This window comes from Pteropus medius, unplaced genomic scaffold (genome assembly GCF_902729225.1).
Source record: "Pteropus medius unplaced genomic scaffold, Ma_sr-lr_union100, whole genome shotgun sequence".
NCBI classification, from domain to species: domain Eukaryota; kingdom Metazoa; phylum Chordata; class Mammalia; order Chiroptera; family Pteropodidae; genus Pteropus; species Pteropus medius.
The window spans coordinates 11,992,685-12,014,129 of record NW_024354503.1 but is presented as its reverse complement, the minus strand read 5'-3'; the positions used below and the strand labels follow the sequence as shown (position 1 = coordinate 12,014,129).

At 39.9% G+C, this 21,445-nt stretch overlaps 1 protein-coding gene across 1 annotated transcript in view; it reads right to left on the bottom strand.

Annotated features, from left to right (window-relative positions):
* Window positions 1-21,445, bottom strand: part of TNFRSF21 (TNF receptor superfamily member 21) — a 65,505-nt gene that overhangs the window by 23,426 nt on the left and 20,634 nt on the right. The window contains exon 3 of the mRNA XM_039854944.1: window positions 20,220-20,714. Within this exon, the coding sequence (XP_039710878.1) occupies window positions 20,220-20,714 (495 nt within the window). The remainder of the gene's footprint in view (window positions 1-20,219; window positions 20,715-21,445) is intronic.

Below are 21,445 nucleotides of genomic sequence, written 5' to 3'. Positions count from 1 at the left end.
GTCAGTCTTTGATTAGTTTGTTCTTTTTGTTCATTAGATTCCACATATAAGTGAAATCATGTGGTATTTATATTTCTCTGTCTGAGTAATTTCACTCAGCATAAGAACCTCTAGGTCCATCCATGTCATTGCAAATGGTAGGATTTCACTTTTTTTAATGGCTGAGTAATATTCCATTGTATATGTGAACTATAACTTCTTTATCCAATCATCTTAATTATTTTACTATGAAAATATAGAGTCGACTCACGTGAACCGGCCCGAGTCAGCAGTGTTCTATACCACTGCCCCTTCCCACTAAGGAGATGATAAATCTGAAGATGGCAAAGACAATGGCTTCCCCTGGATACAACAGCCTGTGAGCCTAGCACATAATCACAAAACTCCAGTAGGAAAAAGGGAGACCAGTCTGAACTAGCCCGTGACTTTGATGCACCTTGTCCCCTCCTTACCACCAATGAGAAAACAAAAACCTATGAAATATTTCAAGAGTATTTATTGAGCAGCCACTGTGTGTTACTGTTTCCTGGAGTGACAGTCTTTATGAACTTTTAAGACAAGGAATTTATCACCAAGGAAATGTAGTAACACCAATGAAACACAAAATTTGATGGGCTTTGAAAGTGTTCTTTCTTTAGAAAAAAGTTTTAGGCAAAACTAAATACAAATATAGAGAAAATCAATTGGATGATTAAATCAAATTGAGATAATTATCCCTGGGAGGAGGGAGGGCATAGGTTACTGCACAGGAGGAACTTCAAAGCTATCCACAAGGCTCTGTTTCCTAAACTGAATGGTAAGAAAATGGGTCTTCTTTTTATTTTGTTACTCTATTTGATGTTTATTATTCTCTTTAAACTTTATGTATAAAATATACACATGTATAATATGTGTTTATATATACTTTATATATACACATACTACTATGTGGGATATATATATAACTTTTTTAAGAGTTTCATTTTATTGATGAAGAATCTCATGTAGAAAGGTTGCTGTCCAGTTCAAGGTCACCCAGCTAGTTAGTGGTATCTCTATCATGGTTAACAGGGAACATAGTGTAGTACGGAAGCATTATTATTAATTATTATTATTATTTGTTGGAATTACGTTCTTAGGGCATGGCCATCTAGTCTACATAGGAATGCACTCAGGGTTGGCCATGGTGTGTGTGCTTCTTCCTGGCCTGTTATTACTGACCAAGCAGATGCTGGGAAAGTTTTCTCTGAGGCTAGCAAGTTTGTTTATGTATGTATGTATGCATGTATGCATGTATGTATGTATGTATTTATTTATTTATTTATTTATTTGAAAACTGTTACCCTTTAAAAAAGGAGGTCAGTGAACTTTCTGTAAAGGGCAACAGTAAATATTTAAGGCTTTGAGAACCATGATCTCTGCTGCAGTATAACTCTGCTGTAACATGGAAGCTGCCTTAGACAATACAAATGAGTATGGCTGTGTTCTGATTCAAACTTTATTTCAAAAACTACTAGTGAGCTGAACATGGCATGTGCTGTAGTTCACCAATTCCTGGAACTATAACATTTTAAAGAGATCTGGACTATCAAATGGCATAAAAATTTAGAAAAGCATTTTATTAAAAGAAAATACACACACACAAACAATGAAAGTTTCACTCCAATTATTAACCTCAGTGTGAAATGATAATAAATGAAATAGAGACCAACGATCCGCTTGGTCATGTGTCAACGGAGTTCTAAGAATTTTCATCTAGACTGGAGACAGTCACTATGTGTTGAATTGATGTGAATTGTTAGCTGAATGTTATGCTAAGTCTCTTTTTCCTTAGGCTGAAATACAACACAGACTTCAACCTACTGAAGCATGGAAAGACAGAGGCATAGAGCTTAACTTTGCTTTTCCTATGTCAGGTTTTGGAGCTCCAAGAATGACTAAAGTTTCTAAATAAGTCACCAAAGGAGTCAAGCCCTATAAACTAACGTCCGTACCTGCCAGGAGTGATGTGTGTGAAGGTAGCCCTGGCCATAGGTAAATGGTTTATGAGTTTTAAGGTGCAAGTAGTGGAAAGATCATGAATTCTGCAATCACAAAATACGGTTTCAAACTCCATGACCTTGGGCAAATGATGACCTCTAAGATTTCAGCGTCCACATCAGTAAAATGAAAAGACCACTTCTTATTTCATATGGTGGGTAAAGAGATTTATGGGATCACGAATTAAAACCATCAAGCACGGCACCTCAGTGCACATTGGTTCTCCTTTCTCTCTCCCCTCCACTACCGCATGTATGGACCAGTATCACTGGGGCAATGTACCGAAAAGGTGAGAGGAGTTCAGCATAGACAAATGCTTTAGCACCAGGATTATAGGGGCTGAACAGTGAGGATTATAGGTGCTGAACAATCCTGGCTTCCTGCGCTTTTCAGAACATCGCTAGTATGTGTCAGAAGGGGCACCAATGCACGGGAGTGACATCGTCCACAGAAAGACAACTGTGAAAGGAAAAATGATGCTGCTGTTCCTGCCGCATGCAGGCCATCGCAAGGGTACGCACCACTGACACTGCCCAGATCCGCTGTGAGGGAACTCAAGTAGAGGAGCATGTGTTACAATCAACTGGGTTGTTACAGAAGAAATGGCATTTTCCAGTGCATTATAAAAGCCTGAGTTAGACAGTATTGGGGTTACAACCCTCATTTGAGGCTCTTTTATTTTTAAGCTCAATGTGAAATGTAGTGTGCAAAAAAGCGTCCTCTTTTTATAAAAACCTGAACTTGTATAATCGGAGAAGGTATTAAAACTCTTTTCTTTTGGAGATAAATACCTGAAATGAGTGCCATCATTAAGAAGCCATATGAAAGCCTACCCTGCACAAGGTGTGAAGGGCAGTGATGACAGAGCCAGCAGAAACAAAGGCTCTCTGTAACCCACAGCACAGCACTCTGAGTTTCACACTGTACAACTGGGCTTCACACAGAAATGGTGCACGGAAGAGATGGATATGTTTATAAGCTTTTTCATGGCACCAAATTCTCATCATTTAAAAGTTTCAAGCATTCTCATTGCATCTCCTGTACTTGTTAGATGTAATGTCAGTTCTCATTATTCTTCTAGAAAGAGAGGTAGAGGGACAAATAATGAGAAAATTCCCATGGAAGTAATTAATGCGCAACTCCCAGAACAGATGACTCCACAGTTATTCTTGTGCTGGTTTCTCCACACATGCACAGCAGCCTCCTGAGACACATACGTGGGTGGAAAACAAGACACATGAGCTCAGTACTACTTCCTTTCTACCACCACCTTGACCCCCACCACCTCTGGCACACATGCTCTTCATTAGCACGTGCTGTGACATCAGGCTTACAAATTACAGATACGAGGGCAAGGATGAGCCCAACATATAGAACCTATGTACAGAACAATGTAGGCCAAGTTCAGAAAGTTGAACAAAAGCCTGGCTTTAGCATTCCTAGAATGAATGTTCTTCTCTATACAATGGTCATGTCCTCAGAGATGCTTTTTCTGACCAAATTCTGACCAAAGCCCCATCTGCTTTGATTACTGTTATCCCCAGCACCTCCCAGAGCCTGGCACATGATAGGAGTACAATAAATATCTTTGAATGAATAAATGAATGAGAGCCTTTTTTGTCAACCCTCCCCATCATTTACCATCTTATTAGCCTCTGTAACAAGCCATTGAGTACTTAAGCAGCCACATGCCATCACATGCTTGCCATGTGTCCCTGCAAGATTTCCAGTCTCGATAATAATGACAAGGAAGGCCCACCGTGTGGTCACCAATGAGTGGAACCCAAGCTACCTGGCATAGGACCCCAATTCTTATGCAACCACCTCTCCCTCTGCCGGTGCCCTCTTCTCATTGAGGGCGGCCCACTGTGTGCACGTCAGAAACCAGATCTCACAAGAAACAAAATTCTCCTGGATTCTCCCACAGCATCAGAATCCTGCAGAGATAAGCCATTTAGGCGATTGTCTGTCTGGCCTGATAACAGAGTCAGTGCTCATAAAAGCAACAATCCCACATGTACGTGTGTTTTGTAGTAACCAGTATATAACAGGATGGTTAAAAAATGGTATATTAACAGGGATCACTCCCAATGCACCATACAGGAAACTGCTTTCTCAACACTGGGAACTTGGTTTGCCCCGATTTAAGAAATATTCCTTTCGTAGTTGAGGTACAAAATTTGAAAAATTAGATTTCATTTTAAAACCAAAAAATGATTTCTGAAGCAGAATTAATCACTATCTTGTTGAAAATTCAATGGACAATCATTGAAAGCTCAGATGAATCTCAGGAGCTACTAAAATTTACTGTGCAAAGGTCTCAAGAAGTTAATGAACAGAATGGTTACCAATGACGAAAGAAAAAGATGGAAGGAAAAGATAACACTGATGCTATGTGTCAAACTAATAATCTTTTATTTCATTTCACAGAGGAAAACAAAAACCGCAAAATTAAAAATGCCCCCTTCCTCTTTGTCTTAGTCTGTATTTGAAGCTGTTCATTTATTCATTCAACAAAAATGTATTGAGCACTTACTTTACACCAGACACTATTCTAGGCACTGGGGCTATGGCAGTGAACAAAGTAAAACAAAATCCTTTCCTTGTGAAGCCTACATTCTACTTGGGAATGTGAGAAGAATAAATTAAATAAGTAACAAAGTATTTAGAGTGTTAGTAAGGAGTGCTAAGGAGAAAAATAGAGCAGGGAAATGGGGCTGGAAGGAGCAGGGCTGCAATTTTAGAAAAGGGGCCTTCTCCCCCTTATTTAAGAGAAGGCCTCACTAGGTCGAACATTTCAACCAAGAGCAAAAGGAGAGCTAAAGGAAGTAAAGGAGCAAGCCATGCAGATATCTGAGGGAGGGGATATCCAGGCAGAGGGAATAGCAGGTGAGAAGGACAGAAGGATGTTGGCAAGAACATGGAGGAGCAAGGAGGCTGGAGCCAGTGAGCCACGGGGAGAGCAGTAGGAGTCAGGCTGAGAGACAAATGGCAGGGAGGGGCGCACAGATCGCAGAAGTCCTTTAAGGCTGCTACTCTGAGCACAATGAAAAGTCACTGGAGATTTTCAGCAGAGGAATGACATGATCTGACTACATTTGAAAAGGATCGTTCTGGCAGTTGTGTCAAGAATAAACCCAAGGGGCACAGGCAGAAGTGGAGCAACCAGTCGGAGGCCACAGCAGTGATCCAGGAGGGAGGTTATGGTGTCTTGGGCCAGAGTGGTGAAAGTGGAAATGACAGGAAACGGTCAAGAGCTGTGTATATTATGAAGGTAGAGCTTATTGGATTTGCTAGTGGGTCAAATGTGGGGTGAGAAAGGAGAAAAGAGTCAAGGATAACTCTAAGGTTTTGGCTTGAGCAACCAGAAGACTGGAGGAGCCACTTTCTGCAATGGGAAATTGACGTGGAGGTATGGTTTGGGATTCGGTTTTAGATCTCTCAGGAGTGAAGTGCCTGTTAGACATCTGGGTCTGTCAAGCAGGCAGGAAGATATCCGAATGTTGGGTTCTGGTACGAGATCCAGGTTGGATACATGCACTTGGGAATTACCAGCAGACAGAAGGTATTTAAAGCCATGGGTCACCGAGGGAGGATGAGTAAGCAAGTAGAAAAGAAGAGCAAGTCCTGAGCCCTAAGGTTCTCTAATACTTAACGTCGAGTTGAAGAGGAACCAGCCAAGGAGATGGAGAAAGAACAGCCAGAGAGGTGGGAGGGGAACCAGGAGAATGCAGTGCCCTGCAGCTCAAGGAGAGGAAGCGTTTCAGGAATAAAAGAAGGTGCCGAATGCTGTCAATAAGCCAACTGGAGGAAACCCAAGAACTGAACAATACAGTTAGAATCGCATTGTCAGACTCTATGGAAAAGAGGCAAGATTGTGGCTAAAATATTGCCACATTTCACTGATTCTAAGACATCTGAATGCATACTTTAATCACTGCCTTTTCATAGCTTGGTTGCTGTGGATTTTTTCCCTTAGTTGTGTATAAAACCATGGTTTATCTCACAATCAATGGTGTCTTCGACTTGATGAAATATGGTAAGTTATATTTTTAATTTATAAACTTGAATCCACCTTTTTTTTAAAATTCGACACATCATCAACACACTTCTGTATATACTCTGCAATGTTAACGCCCAGTTAGTCGTGAAGAATGATCAACAGAATTCTAGAAATTCCTCATCCTCTGCAAAATATGCTTACATAATACCTGACCAGGTTGATTGAAGATACTAATTTTTAAGGGTTTTTTTGCCCCATTTGCATTTTAGCCTTACGTGGAGAAAATGCTGATTTATTTTTCAATATCCCAAACAGCATAAATTCAAAGGCTGCTAGATAAATGATAGAATAAAAAACACATTTAAAAAATAAATACCTTTCTTCTAAAGCCTAGAGTAAGAAGTCATCAGTGGGTGGGCCCTGGGAGGATAGCAGCCCCTGACATCCCAGGGCAAAAGCTACTTTGTCTCGGCCACTTTGTCTTCAGCCACTCTGCAGGAGACAATGCTTTTCAGGCTATAGCAGTAAGAGGCTCTTCTCCGGGGACAATTCTGTGTGCTTTATAATCCTCAAACATCCTAAGGTTAAACTGAAAGGTCCTGTCTGCTGGCAATGGCATTACTGGAAGCAAAGGTGGAAAAGGCGGGGTCGGGGAACCAGCCCTCCTGTTCCTTCCACTAAAAAATGACTGAGGCTGGGGCAGCCCTGTGGCCAGAGTGCTGGGACACAGCAGTCTCTTAAAGAGAATAATCTGCTCCCTTCAGTGCAGCTTCTTGGTGTTTACACTCCAAGTCTATTTCCTATAGGAAATTTGGGCTGACCAATAAGATGACTGTAATTTTTAGAGAAGGAGGCTTCTGGCAAAAGAAGAGGCAGGCTTCTTCGGTTGCAGCGGCTACTGCTGCTACTGCCTGGTGCTGAGAAAACCACCAAGTTCAACAGATGCGAGTCCAGATTAACAGGATTCCATCACCTCTGACTTATTCGAAACAGCCCTTATTTATTAAAATGGTCCTCAGAGCCTTTAGTCATTGGCTGTCTGGCTGTAGAAGGTTTTCACTTCAAGAGATCCAAGAAAATCAAAGTAGAAACTAGGAAATGGGAGAGACTTCTACAGAGAAAAACTCACGATTGATGACACTTCTGTCATTGTTTCATTTCAGAACAAGCTGGGTTTTGCTACTATGGGAAATAATTTTCCCTCATCGAGCATGGTAAAAAAAAAAATTAACCACAGAAACATGGAAATAAAAATTCAGATTTTTATAAACCCAGATTCTAAGAATCAAGGGATAGTGTCTAGAGTCAGATTGGTGACTGAGTTTAAAACCTGGCACTGTCACTTTCTAGCTGTGTAACCTTGGGCAAGTTATTCTCCATACCTCAGTTTCCCCATCTATAAAATAGTGATGGTAGTGGCCTACCTCATAGGTTATGAAAATTAAGTTAATCTTTATAAAATACTTAAATAAAATGACACTCGGTAAGCATGACATAAATTCTCATTAAAAGAAAGTAATCAATGAAAACTTAATGATAAGCAAAAACCTTTCTTATAAGGTTAAAAAATATATTAGTAGTCATAGTTTGTGTCATCTTTACATTGCCAAATCACCTCATGATCTTGACTATGTTGGTAGTAGCAAACACCCCATAACCTCATTATAGAAAAAAATAAAGTGAAGTACTGATTATTAAATTCTAACACATTTCATTTGTTCATTTCTGAACATGGCATATGGTGGTTTTAACAATTCAGATGAAATGTTTTCTTAGGTCATTCCTGAAACCTGATTGAAGAGTATATTGATATTGTTCAAATATATCCAGGGCACAGCTTCTAGTTACTCAATCTCTGTCCCCCAACCAACCACTACAAGCTCAGGGAAATATTTATACAAAAAACACAGTCACACTGCACTTCTACAACTGAACTGAATCTTATTGCTTACCCTGGGAAGATGAAATGTGCAGAATAGTGAATCTGGGAGACTCATTTCCTTCACAAACTCCGATAGAAACCAGTTCTCCCACACTTAATCAGTCCTATAAGAGGAACTACAATTCGAGAAGAAAGGAAGCATTTTTCCTAAGCCTGTTGTTGAGATTCATAAGAAGTGAACCAAGAACAAACCTGTTACTGAGTAAAGCCTAAAGACAGCAGAGATGAGATGCATTTCTAACTTGTTTGTTAGGTAAGGTGAGATGGTGTCGATTTTTGCTCTGCTTGAGCAGTGAGTTGTGGATAGGGGATAGGATGAAAGAAATAAAAAATATTGCCAGAAACTCAGCTTGGTTCAAGGACCAAGGACAGTGTCTGTCCTTTTTAAATAAGCAAATTGCATCCTAGTTCTTCGGCAGCATTGTTTCCCCTACGAAAGTTTTTTACATACAGATTGGGACATCAAAGCCATGCAAATAAGAGGTGAACCACCAAGCCAACTGGTCTGTACTTTAATTTTGTCTTTGGGTTTTAAGCCTGAAACCTGGAAAGAGTTTGGGTGTGGGTTGTTTTCAATTGCACATTTCAGTTTTTGCATCACTGAAGAACAGAGGTTTAGATTGAAAAGAGAGGTTAAACATACTTGAATTCAAGGCCTTCATCATACAGGTGAGCAAAACCAGGCCCACGAGGTCCTTCCCTTAGGACAGCCTCCCTCTCCCAGCCAACGTTGCCCAACTCCACGTGTCTCCTACTGATGTTTCCATTGTCCCTGTGCATGGGTGCTTCCCTTCTCCTACATCCTGAGGCTGCAATATCACCTCAGCAGGTGCTCCTCACACTTCCGGAGCAGGCCATGTGAGCAAGGTTCCTTCCGTTCACCCTCTAGAATGCTGAGAATCAGACTACGTGAGCCGCTCTGTCATTTTCTTTTCCGGTTCTTCTAGTCCTGGTCAATTGGACTTAAAGGCATTTTATGGCCAAAATTCCTAGTGCAGATGTTCTTTCTGCAGGCATTTCCCCTGGTCCATATGACTCATTAAATTTGACCCTTGATGGATTTCTTTCTACTTGGTTGAAAATCAGATACAGCTGCCCCTCTTCCCTGAGCTCAGTTCTCCATGAACACTTCAAGACAGCTTAACTCCCCAGCCTTCTCGTGAGGGGAGAGAAAGAAAGGGAAGCTGAGCTAGCAGCTTTACCAAAGTTATATATGATCTCATTCAATCTCCATGAACAACCTCATGAGATAGAAGTTATGTCCACATTACAAATGAGAAAACTGAGGAGAGGTTCAGTAGTTTGGCCCAGTTACACAGTTAGGGCTGATATTCAAAACCTAGGCCAATCTGACTCATCAGCCCTCATCTTTCACTGCTATGTGCTGCCTTCCAGGACTAAGTCAAGTGTTATTAACTCTGTCTTCCTGAGTCCTGGTTGCTCCTTTGAATATAAATCTTTGGAATATGTCTCCCCACCAACCCTCATTCCCAATCATGGGGTCATTAAAAGGAAGACAAGTAGAACTAAAGGAGAACTACGTTACACTGATATATTTATGATGGTCTAGGTCCTGTCTGCCCTCAGCCTCACCCCTCCTTCTTAAAAAGGCAGACCGACAAGAGCGAGAAGCACTTTAGCACACTAGTTACCAGATCAGGATCCAAAAGCAACTGCTTGAATTCCAGTCCTGATTCACCACTGACTTCAGGCGTGACCATACTCAAGTCATTTAATCTTTCTGTGCCTCTGTTCCTAATATGTAAAATAGGCATGATCCTGACATTATAAGGTTATTCTGAGAATTAAATGAAAAAAATCCATATAAATCCAATAAAATAGTGTCTGGCACACAGTAAACATTCAATAAACATGAAGTATTGTTTCTCTCCCTCCCCACAAACCAGTGTGACAATAATAAGGCATTACACAAAGAAAATTTTTTTAGAGAATCATCCTGGACAAGGACATTTTTGACTAAAGTTGAGTTAAAATCAGATAATATCAAGAGCAGCGGAAAGGTGTTTGAATCTCTGAGAGACAGGCTAAAAGGGTGCAAGGAAAGGAGAAATGAAGGGGGAATGCTTTTGTGTAGGAAAGGTTTTGTGTAGATTGTAAGAGCTTTAAGAATTTCTTTACTTTCACCGGTAGCCACGGTCTCCTAATTCATCTCCCAGCCACTAGCTCCTTCACTTCTCACAGTCTCAAATCATCCAATTAAGATACTCATACAAGGTAGACATGTACCACATCTTTGAATTATTACCTAGGGAGCATTACCATTATCATGAAGACACTCAGGGGAGAAACGAGTCAGAGGATGTTCCTCCTTTGAACATGCTTTCAACCCTCTCTCCTTCATCTACTTCCTAGTCCCTGATAAAGGCCAAAGGGTTAAGCAATTTTGCTCCTTCGAACTCAGCCTCCAGTATCCTCACAGGCAAATGGCTTCTTCCTTTTCTCATTTTCAAACCACGATCTCTCCTCTGTACTGAGCAGACTCCTGCAGTCCTTTGACCAAAGTAGCAACATGTGAAATATAAAGGGTAATGTCCCAGGAGTCAGGAACCTCAGGCTCTGGTCTCCTCTTTAATCCTGCTGGCCACATGACCTTGGGCAAGTCACCATTTTTCTCTGGACCTCAGTTTCAGCTTCAGCAAAGTGAGAGGATTGGACTAAATGAGTCTCTTCTAACTCTGACTTGCCCATACACACACACACACACACACAGAGCACGCAAACATGCACGTGCACAGACACAATTCCATCATGACCTTCATTGCTCTCCAACTTGAAGTTTTCCCTAAATAAAACTAAAACAAACACTCTTTATATTACTAAAGTCTAATAGGCCCTACTCCTAGGGCAGTGCCTTGAACTTGGTGTTCAAATACATAGAACTAAATGAAAAAAACATAAGCAGTTTAATAAGTTATTTTTGAAAATCTATAACCTTCCCTTCGCCTTGGGATCCCTTAAAGGTGAACCTGCTTACAAACTTTCCCCACCATTTCAGAGTAGGATAGCTCAGTATATACTGGAAATGTCTACCTCATATATTATACTCTCCTGCGTCAGCCAAAGTACCACTAATTCAGAATCAGGCAGACTGACCATTGAGTTTCTCTTAAGGAAAATAATTCAACGTGTGGAAAACAAGTCTCGAAAAGGAGTTAAAACAGCAAAAAGCAGAACAGAGGGAGAAATGTGTAATCAAGACAAAAGAATAGTTCTCTAATCTAACATCTGTCATAGCATTTTTTCCTGAAGAAATTCATGGTTGTCATAACTCAAGACAAATCCTGTGGACAAGAGCTTTGCCTGGGCTTCTGCAGCGCCTGACAAGGCACATAGCCTGTTACTGCAGGCGAAACCAGACGTGACATTGCCTTTCTGGAAATGAAGTAAATTATTTCTATAACCCCAACCTTTCACCCTTAAATGAGTGACATTTTTCCCATCCTCAAGGATTATCTTTTGGATTATCTTCTAAAATTTCAAGCACAGAATCTCAACATATTGCAAAAAATGCACGGAACTGTGGTAAATATGTAATTTGAGAAATCTTGGAGATTTCTTAAAGATCCTGGGAGAATAATATTTGCACTAATGAGCCAAGACAAGAATATATGAAAGTTATAATCAGTGTCACCATAAAAAATAAATTAATTAATAATAAAAAAGAATATATGAAAGTTAAAGAGGGTTTCAGAGTAGCGAAAGCCTAAACTTATTTATTAATATTTAGCTAGACCAGGAAGAGTGCACTGCTAACACGTGTGTATTCCAGAAGTAGGCTGCTCCTTACAGGTGGATAAAAGCAGGCTGCTCCTTACAGGTGGACTCTCATCAGCCAGTATGGGAGTTGCTCCAACTTTTTCCAAGCACGTAAAGCATTTACTAGGTATGCGTCCACCCCGCCCCCTGTGACCGACACAAAGCTGTTCTCAGTTCCCTAGCCCACATGAAAACAAGGTCTCCCTCAGCATAAAAATTCAGAAATGGATGAGAGGCTTGAACAGGGTTTCTCAACAACTTTGCAATCAAGGTGACACACTTGAAGGAATTAAAACACTCAAAACATTAGTTCTGTAATAACTGCTCAATCTCTACCACACTATAAAAATGTCTCACTTCTCCCTAAAAGCATGCAGAATTGCACTTTCTCTTGGTCCTCCCCAACCATGTGTCCCGACTGAAGTGGAAATTTTTTGCTGCCCTGACCTTACTCTATCATAAGTGTGAGCGAAAGCTCTTTTGTGTTGCAGTGGGCACACAGTCCTCCTTTGGTCTAAGTTTGACATTAAGCTTGAGCTCTAATCTCTGACTAGTAGCACACTGTACTTCACTCTACAGCACACGACAGGACCAATCAGGGCAGTGTTTCCTTGACAGACGTCAGTGTGACAGTAGGTATACTCAAATCGTCAGAGCAAAATAGTCACATTGATCAAAATCTGGTGACCCTCCTGTGATGGGTTCGAGTCTCCTCATTTTACAAGCCAAGTTGAGATTCAAAGAGAGAAGGTGCTGAGCCCAGGATCATCCAGCCTCTTCGTAGCAGAACCAGATCCGGACTTCGATATTTCTCGCCCAGTGTTATTTCTGCTGCCTACAGCTCCTCCTCATCCTTTGTACTGCCATTTAACCTTTGAGGAATGAGCCCATGCCTCCACTCAACCATCTCGCAGTTTTTAAAGAGACTGCATTTCAGATATCCTTATCCTGTGTAGCAGATCTTGCACCACTCCCTTCCTCAAGTAGCACTACATATATGGGTACACAACTAAGATATTTGATGTGATTTAGTTAATCCTCTCAGTTTCTCTATAAGGAAAGCAGGGGTAAGGCTGGAGTCTAAAGCTAGATGTATCTGTCTACTACTCCTCTTGGCCTCTCCCTCCACTCAAAGTTTATCAGTTCCTTGAGCAAACAGATGAAAGACAGGGAGAGAGATTGGAAGCCAAGCTACCTTCACCTTCTCTGTGGCTGTAGTTTGTCTTAAGAGAATAGTTGTAGCAAGTTCATGGCAGGTACATCTATGAGGTGTACTCATAAGGTAAGATTGAGCTCTCCTGGCAAAAGCTGGTATCTATAAGGAGGAGGAGGAATTATGCAATAATTTTTACGGGAAAAAGATAACTGCCAACTTTTCCTACCTCCCACGCTTATCTGATGGTCCTGCTTTCTTAATTATCCCTTCAGCAGAATGAGAAACAGTTACTACTAAAAGTAAGGTTAGCTCTAATTACTGGAATTCAAGAAAGTCTCCGAAAGAACCAGACTGCTTATCCAAACTGTGCAAGCCACCAGGAGGCAAGAGAGAAGAAGCCACTAAAAGATGACAAATCTATGGTGTAGCTCAAGGATTGGCAAGGATAGGACAAGTCACCCGTTTCTGCAAATAAAGTTTTATTGGAACACAGCTATGTCCATCTTTACATGTAGTTTATGGCTGTTTTTCTACTATAAATAGTAGAGTTGAGTAGTTACAACATAGACTGTATAACCCTCAAAGCCTACAATATTTCCCAGTTGGCTGATCCCTGGTACAGATAGTTTAGAGAAAATATGGCTGTGGAAAAGGATAAATCCATATCCAAATATAAAGCCAATAAAGAGTCTTGTTTGGTTTTCTCTGAGGATTTCTGCCCATTTAAGAGGGCACTGCTTACAACAGGAGATTAATTTGGCTAATAATTATACCAGGTATGGAGGCAGAAGCAGAACCATGTTTCTAATAAGTTCTCTAAAGGTGGCAGTTTTGACAATATATAAATAGAGTTGCATGTATTTTAAAGGAGAATATTTCTTCTTTGTTCATAGTCATTATTTCTGTGAGTGATTCAGGAAAAAACTGAGAGATTAGCAGAGAGAACAAAGGTGATGGAGACAGTAGTGGGCATGATGATGATGATGCATCATCTCTATCATCCTCATCCTCACCTTCATCACAGCTAATACCTATGGACCACTGGGCATGTGGCTGTCAGTGTACTAAGCACTGGGCGCATGTTTACTTATTCAGTTCTCACAACAAACTATGTGCTATTATTATTCCCATCTTATACACAAGGAAAATGAGGCACAGAGTGGTTAATTAACTTGCCGTTGGTCACAAAGTAGTAAATGAAATCAGGCTCTAGAGTCTTTGCTCTTAACTACATTTTAAAACACTTTTTTTCTAACCTTATAAACAGAGGCTCAGAGAAGTAAAAGGTTTTAAATGAAATAATGAGGGAATGGCAAATCTAAAATTTTAAGGCCCAGGTTTATGGATGTAATTTCTAGTCTATGGTGCTGTTTCCCTCCCCAAAATTCTTGCTTCCACTGCCTCCTGCCCTCCCACCTTTAACCCAACCACATTACTCTCACAAACTTCTCTGCTTAAGGTCACCCACAGGGAAAATCCATAGACACAAACACCTAAGCATTTACAAGGGTGCCTCGGCCTTCGAATTAGCAGGTTTCTCTCTTCCCATCACTCTGCTCTCCAGTGTTCGGGGCCAAAGCGTTCACCTTAAAGGAGCAAATCAGGTGGAAGAATATCAGCAATCTTTTTGGAGCTGGTTTGTGCATATTGCAAAGCAGCGCTGTCATGGAAGCTTCCTTTAGCTCTGAAAAATAATTCTTCTTTAGTATATGGCAATTTAGTATAAAGAACCCACTTTAAGATCTTTATGTTTAAGTCCCTGACACCATGTTATCATTTTAAGTCAAAATGAAAAAAATCCAATAGTTCAATGGCTTGAAAAAAATTCAGCCTCAAAAAGGATACATGGATAAGTCATGGGTGCTCTAGACCAGTGCTAGCCAATAGAACTTTCCATGCTTGAAATATTCTGTATCTCTCCTGTCCGATATGGTAACTACTAGCAACACGTGGCTATTGAGCACTTAAGCTGTGGCTGGTACAACTGAGGAACAGGATTTTTAACTTTAGTTCATCTTAATTTTAAATTTAATAGCTTATGTGACTACCATATATGCCAGCTCAGCTCTAGACCACCCCTCGAGCCCTGAGCTATTAGCCAGGCATAGGGGACACACAATAAGACCCAGTGTCTGCTATCTAAGAACTTATAAGCAACGTGGGGAGAAAAAACACATATGCACAAGCAGTTAAATGGTGAAAGACAGTAAGAGCTAAAGGAAGAAGTAAAATCTTAGAATCTAGTTCTACAGAATGAGACTTTTGCCCCTTTGCTGCTGCAGGTACAAAGCAGTCTGCTTGAGAAAAGAATGCACCAAATGCTTTCACAACCCTTTGAGCCATCAGTTTGAAGGAGACACTGTCTTTACATAAGTCAGGTCCTTTAACTACACCAGAAGGGATTACAGTCTCTGTCAAATGCTTACTATCTCCCTAAGGTACAGGACTAAGAATGTGCCAATTAGGAACTAAGTCAGTTTAACAAGATAAATCCAATTCCTTTGTCTCTCACTCTTTTTCTCCTTCACAGCCTGAAGTCTGAAAGACAAAGGAAATTTGATCAAGGATAGATGCTGTCCATTTTTTTTGTTCCCTTTATTACCTTGTAGAACCTCCTCCACAAGTACTTTTCAGGGCAATATCCACTCCTCACCTGCTTTCCAGACTTCTCCTCAGGCTCCCTAAGGTGACAGCTTCCTGGGGACCCAACTTCATAGTTTTCGCAAATAGTTAGAGAGAAGAGTGAATAAAGGAGAGAAGAGGGGAGAGGAGCGGAGAAAGGAGGAGGAGAGGAAGAAAGGAAAGAAAGAAAGGTCAATAGGAATGACCCATATCAGAAACAGTAATGAGGGAACAGCCATTGGTTCTGTTCTCAGCCATCTCCATTCTCAGCCGGGACTGGAGTACAGTCCTATATCTTCAGTGGTTACAAAGAAGTGACTGAAGTTACTCTTTTGAGATCATCTGAGACTTTCTCAGTGTAATACATGACCAGATGTGTGTGAACTAACTTTCACTATCTTTACTTCTGTGCTCTACTTGACAAAACAGATCAAAACATACTGTTTTCTATGTAACCTCCTAATTAATGAGAACCCACATTAATCTTAATTTTAAATTAAATTGAGTATGTTGGACCTCCACTTATCCCATAAAGTTGGGGTTATACTACAAAAAGAAGTCTTATTTCGACAACAACAAAAACATAACAAATTGAGCATTAGCAAGAGACTTACACCTGGATGACACTTGGATCCAGTAATAAACTCTTAAAAAGATTTCTATGTATAAAAATTCTAGATCCCTAAAAACTCTGAAGGGATTTCCAATGCCTGTTGCTGAAATAGACAGACTGCAGAAAACCACGGTCCAGTCCTAATCTACCAAACATAAAATTGGTTTGACTTCAGAAAGGAAGAAAGCATACGAAATACCATAGTACCCTCAGTCTTTCATCCGCCTAGTCACATAAGGTCCCATCTTGTGTTCCCAACACTAGGAATTCTATGAAAGTAGGATTGCAGTTTTGTAGAATTCAACTTTAAAAACCATAAGTCATAGTAGGCAGAGAGAGGAGTGAGTGGTGCCAAATAAAGAGGCTCTTGTTGGCAAGAAAGATGGGAACCGAAGGCCTTGCTTCAGAGTCCTGGCGTTCAGGAGCTCGACACAATCTGCTTAAGGTGGGCATGACCTCCAAAAGAGAATACCTAGGGCTACGTGATTTTATTCCCACCCTCATCCTCACAGACAATTCAGTGTCAAATGGACAAGGACCAGAAAAAGATCTTATTATACAGGATTATCAGCTGCCCAGAACTCACTTCAATCAGACCAACATGATACTGTTTCTCGAGGCCTCTCTGAGCACCTGGAATGGTTTTTATTAAACAGAACCTCTCTCTGTAATAGGATTTTAACTTGGTTGAAACTTTGAGAATAGCAATTTGGAAAAAAATAGAATTCTTCAACAAATACCTTAAATGTAAACACCCCAATGCAAAAACCTGGGGAAAAAGGTTAAACAATTGAAAAAGATAGTTACACCTGAATAAGACTACAGCAGAGGATACATTCTAAGACCCCAGTGGATGCCTGAAACTGCAGACAGTACCGAACCCTATATATATTTATATATTTACTTTGTTTTTTCTTACACATACATACATACATACATACTTCTGATAAATTTTAATTTATAAATTAGGCACAGTAAGAGATTACCAACAATAATAAAATAGAACAATTATAACAACATACTATAATAAAAGTTATATGAGTGTGGTCTCTCTCTCTCTCGGCAAAGTAGCTAGCATAAATTCCTTTTTCCTTCTTTACAATTCATGGGTAGAAGATTCATTCTTACCGTAGATTTTAGCAACCACAGCATACGATTTTCTTTCTTTCCTTATTAAGCCGAGAATTTTCCCCTTTTCACTTAAAGGAAGCACTTTACAGCTTCTCTTTGGCATATCCAAACTGCTAGCATCACTACTCTTGCGCTTTGGAGCCATTATTAAGTAAAATAAGGGTCACTCGAACATAAGCACTGAGATACCACAAGTCGGTCTGATGACCCAGGTGACTACTAAGTGACTGAAGAGCAGGTTAATGTCAACAGCGTGAACACCAGACAAAGGGATGAGTCACGTTCCAGGTCAGACGGCAAAACAACGTGAGATTTCATCACACTATGCAGAACGGCATGCAACTTAGAACTTCTTAATTGTTTATTTCTGGAATCTTCCATTTAACATTTTCAGACCACGGTTGACTGCGGGTGACTGAAACGAATAAGGGGGAACTACTATACTGCCATTTAGTTGGAAAAGCATATTGCCGAAGTACTGCTTCCACAGAAAGTATGGTCGGGCTTTACTTGACTTGGCACTTCCATTCTTTTTAAGAAATTGGATATTATTTTAAGGACACAGGCTTGGCAGTTACATTACCATGATCATAAGAATGTCTAAGGTCATTGTATACTTCTACGGCTTACTGTTCTCAAGAATTCTGAAACCTACACTGCAAGAAGGAGTTTAGAAATATAGCTGACTGTAATCTAATCCATAAACGCTACTAAAGGAATGGAGTCACTTCTTTAATAAAGGGAATAATGAGAGGAGAGTTTCAAATATTTATGCAATCCAGTAGGATGTTCTCTACTAATTTTCTACTAATTAGGTACATCAAAATAATAAGTGTTCTGACTGGCCACTTAAAGAACAATTTAATGAAATATTTGATCATAGACCAGATCCTATACCAGAGGAAAAAAGTGTACTGTCTATGAAGGCCCTTACTGGGTCAATTGGGAATACTAGAATATGAATGGTAATTAAAATATTGTGTCCATGTTAAGTTTATTGAGGCTGAAAACTGTAGTATGTTTTTTAAAAGAGAATATCCTTATTGTTAGGAAATACTGAATTATCTAGGTATAAAGGGCCAGGAAACGGTTCTGAAAAATTATTTTATGGATGTACATATGTGTATATATAGGCAATATACATTTTTGTATTATATAATAAATTATTCCATGTTATACTTACTTTACAATTTATAAAAATCTATTTTTTTATATATAAAGAGCACATAATAAAGCAAAAGGACAAAATGTTAACTATGAGTCAATCTAGACACAAGTATACAGGTATTCTTTGTACTATTGTAATTTTTTTGTAATTTTGAGATTATATCTAAATGAAAAGATTTTTCATCAAAAAGAAGGGGAGAATTGGAGACTTCTTCCCCCAGCTGGATTGAAGGAAGGGGTAATTTTATTCAAGTGTGGGCAGGCTCTGTCCCTGGTATGATGTTCACCTCAGTCTGATTTTCACTTGGTTTGATCATTCACACAAATTAGCAAAGAGAAGCAAAATGAGTTGCTGGTGTTGTTTTTTCACTTTCTTTAAATTTCTGATTATAAAAGTAGCATGTGCTTATTTTAGAAAATTTGGGGAAAGGAAAGAAAACTAAGAAAAAAAAAAACACATAAATCCTACCAAATCCCACCAAACTTGAAGAAACATCATTTTCATTTTGGCGTATTTTCTTTCAGTCTTCATTCTAGAGTTTTAAGAGAACTGGGATTATATTAAATGAAGTGTGTAGTCTGAGTTGTTCTTCCTTTTCTTTTATCGTGTATAAACACTTTTTTATGTCATCAGTCGAAAAAAAGTTTCATAAAATCTTTAATGTCAACATAATATTCCATATTATGGATGGGGCATAATTTACTTAATCATTTCCTTAAAACTTCCTTTGATAGTTTCCAATTTTAATTTATTATACGTAATGCTGAGTTAAAAGTTTTAAGATCTTGTGCTTAAATTTTTTTTTTTTTTAGTATTTCTCGTTTATACCTTTATAATAGAGACGCAAAAATAAAATTGCTGGACCAAAGGGTATAAACATTCTGAAGACTCAATAAAAAAGACCAAACCACTTTTTCAGAAATTTAGGCTAACACTTTTATCTTTAAGGGGAAAGAAGTCACTTGAATGGAATTATCAAAACTTCAGGCTGAAATCTCATTTAGGATCTAAAGAAAGGGAAGTTACTGCCACAGTCTGAAAACTGCCAGTCTTCAGATTAAATAGCTGCTGGGACAACTTCCGTAAGCTGTTTTTGCCTTCAAAAGAGGAAAAATAAACATTTCAGCCTGTATCAACACACACTGACTACTGTGTACAAAATACAGAGCCCAGCCTCAAATGATCACCACATATTAAGCTTTGGGTGTCTATAATCTAAAGCTCTTCCTATTCTCCTGATAATAATGGAAACCTAAGAAATATATGGAGGGGAAAAGTACATGTACAAAAAGTGATAGGAATCTAAAAGCAAGGTTCAGGTGCAAAAAGGCAAAGACAAGTTTTTTTCCCCCCCTTTCTATTTTCTTAGCAGCCTAGTAGGGTAAAAGAACTGAAGGCTCCGTCATTCAGGACATGTGGAGTGAGTCACATCAGTCCCAAACAAACAACCAGCCTGGGTCGAGGATGCAGCAAAACCTCTCTGAGCTCAATCTCCTCGCTTATTAAATAACAAGCTTGAACAAAGTCCCTAAAGGTTCCTCTCTCAGGTCTCTCATTCTGCAACATTCTCCTTTAAATATGCCAGGGAAGAAAAGGGCAAAGTGCTTATTCTCTCTGAATGTATTATGTAGGATGCTGACCACTTCATTTTTCATAACACGATCAGATCAAATAGCACTCGGTATACAAAAGAAATTCAAGAAATTTTGCATTTCCACCTCCTTCAGAACACAGGGACTAAAGAGGAAGAGGCAGGGTATCTGCAAGCAAGCAGAAAAGGAAGCTCACCATGGCCATTGCAGTAGTAGATCCACTTCTCCCGGTTCTGGGTTGGGGTAATGGATTTCTTCAGCCCTGCCTTTTCCACAATGGCGCTGGGATCCTGCCGGGGCCCCTTTTTCAGAGTCCTTGAGCTTTTCCGGATACTGCACACCACAATCACCACAAGCACCAGCAGCAGGAAAAGCACAATCATCCAGGGCAGATGCTCATTGATATCAAAATGCTTGTGTAGGTTCTGTCTGAGATGGCCCCTCTTGACGCTTTTGATGGGGGTGCTGGACTTCTCACCTCCAGTGGCCTCCATGGATGGCAGCAGCTTCAGGATATGTCTGTGGTGGGAGCCTTGCTGGTGGTTGACTACCTGGAGGTTTGGGAGGGTCTTGTTCACACCTTCCTCCCACCTTGCTGAGCTTGTGTTGTCAGGGACTGTCCCTTCCTGGATGCCACTTGGTACCTTTGGTCTAACAGAGGCAGAAGAGTTGGATTCTGTTGAGTTCATGCCTAGAAAAAAGAGTAAGGAGCGGGGAAGAGCTTTTCTATATTTGGGGATCTATATATTCCCTCCTCTTCCTGGTCGTCTCCAAACCAGGCCAGATAATTAAAGAAGAGATGACCTTTGGAACTTAAGAATAAATTATATTGCAGATTTTTATAAAGATCTTAAAAGCACCTTTATTTGGAAGGTAAAAATTAGACTTAACAGCTAAACTCATTCACTTCCTTGTGCCAAAACCAAGGACATTCTCAGGGATCCAACATCTGAACTCCACAGCAGCTTCCCTTGTGCTTCTTAAACTGAGCAAACACATGTATGTTCAGAGCTTTAGTCAACTCTTAGTTCTGACTACTCAGATAACTAGTTCAAATTTAACTCCTCTGTCCTTTAATTCCTTTATTCTTCCTGTCCCACCTATTGACTCTACCACGATGCAATGGCAAAATTAAGAATATGACTGAAATAAAGACAAGAGCTCAAACTCAAATCCAAGTTTGACCAGTGAAAGGTTTGATGAGACAGGTCAGTGAATAGAATAAGGCAGGACTTTCTTAGTATCTTCTATAATAGATAAATAAGATTCATCAGGCTGGCAGTTCAGTGGACTTTCAGAGAGGCTTCCACAAGTTGTCTTCATTAACAAGTGTGAGAGCCAAAGATTTTGAGTCCCAACAGATAGACCTGACCTGTATCAGCCCCTGAGAAAAACCTGGTCAGGTCATTTGAGCTCTCTGAG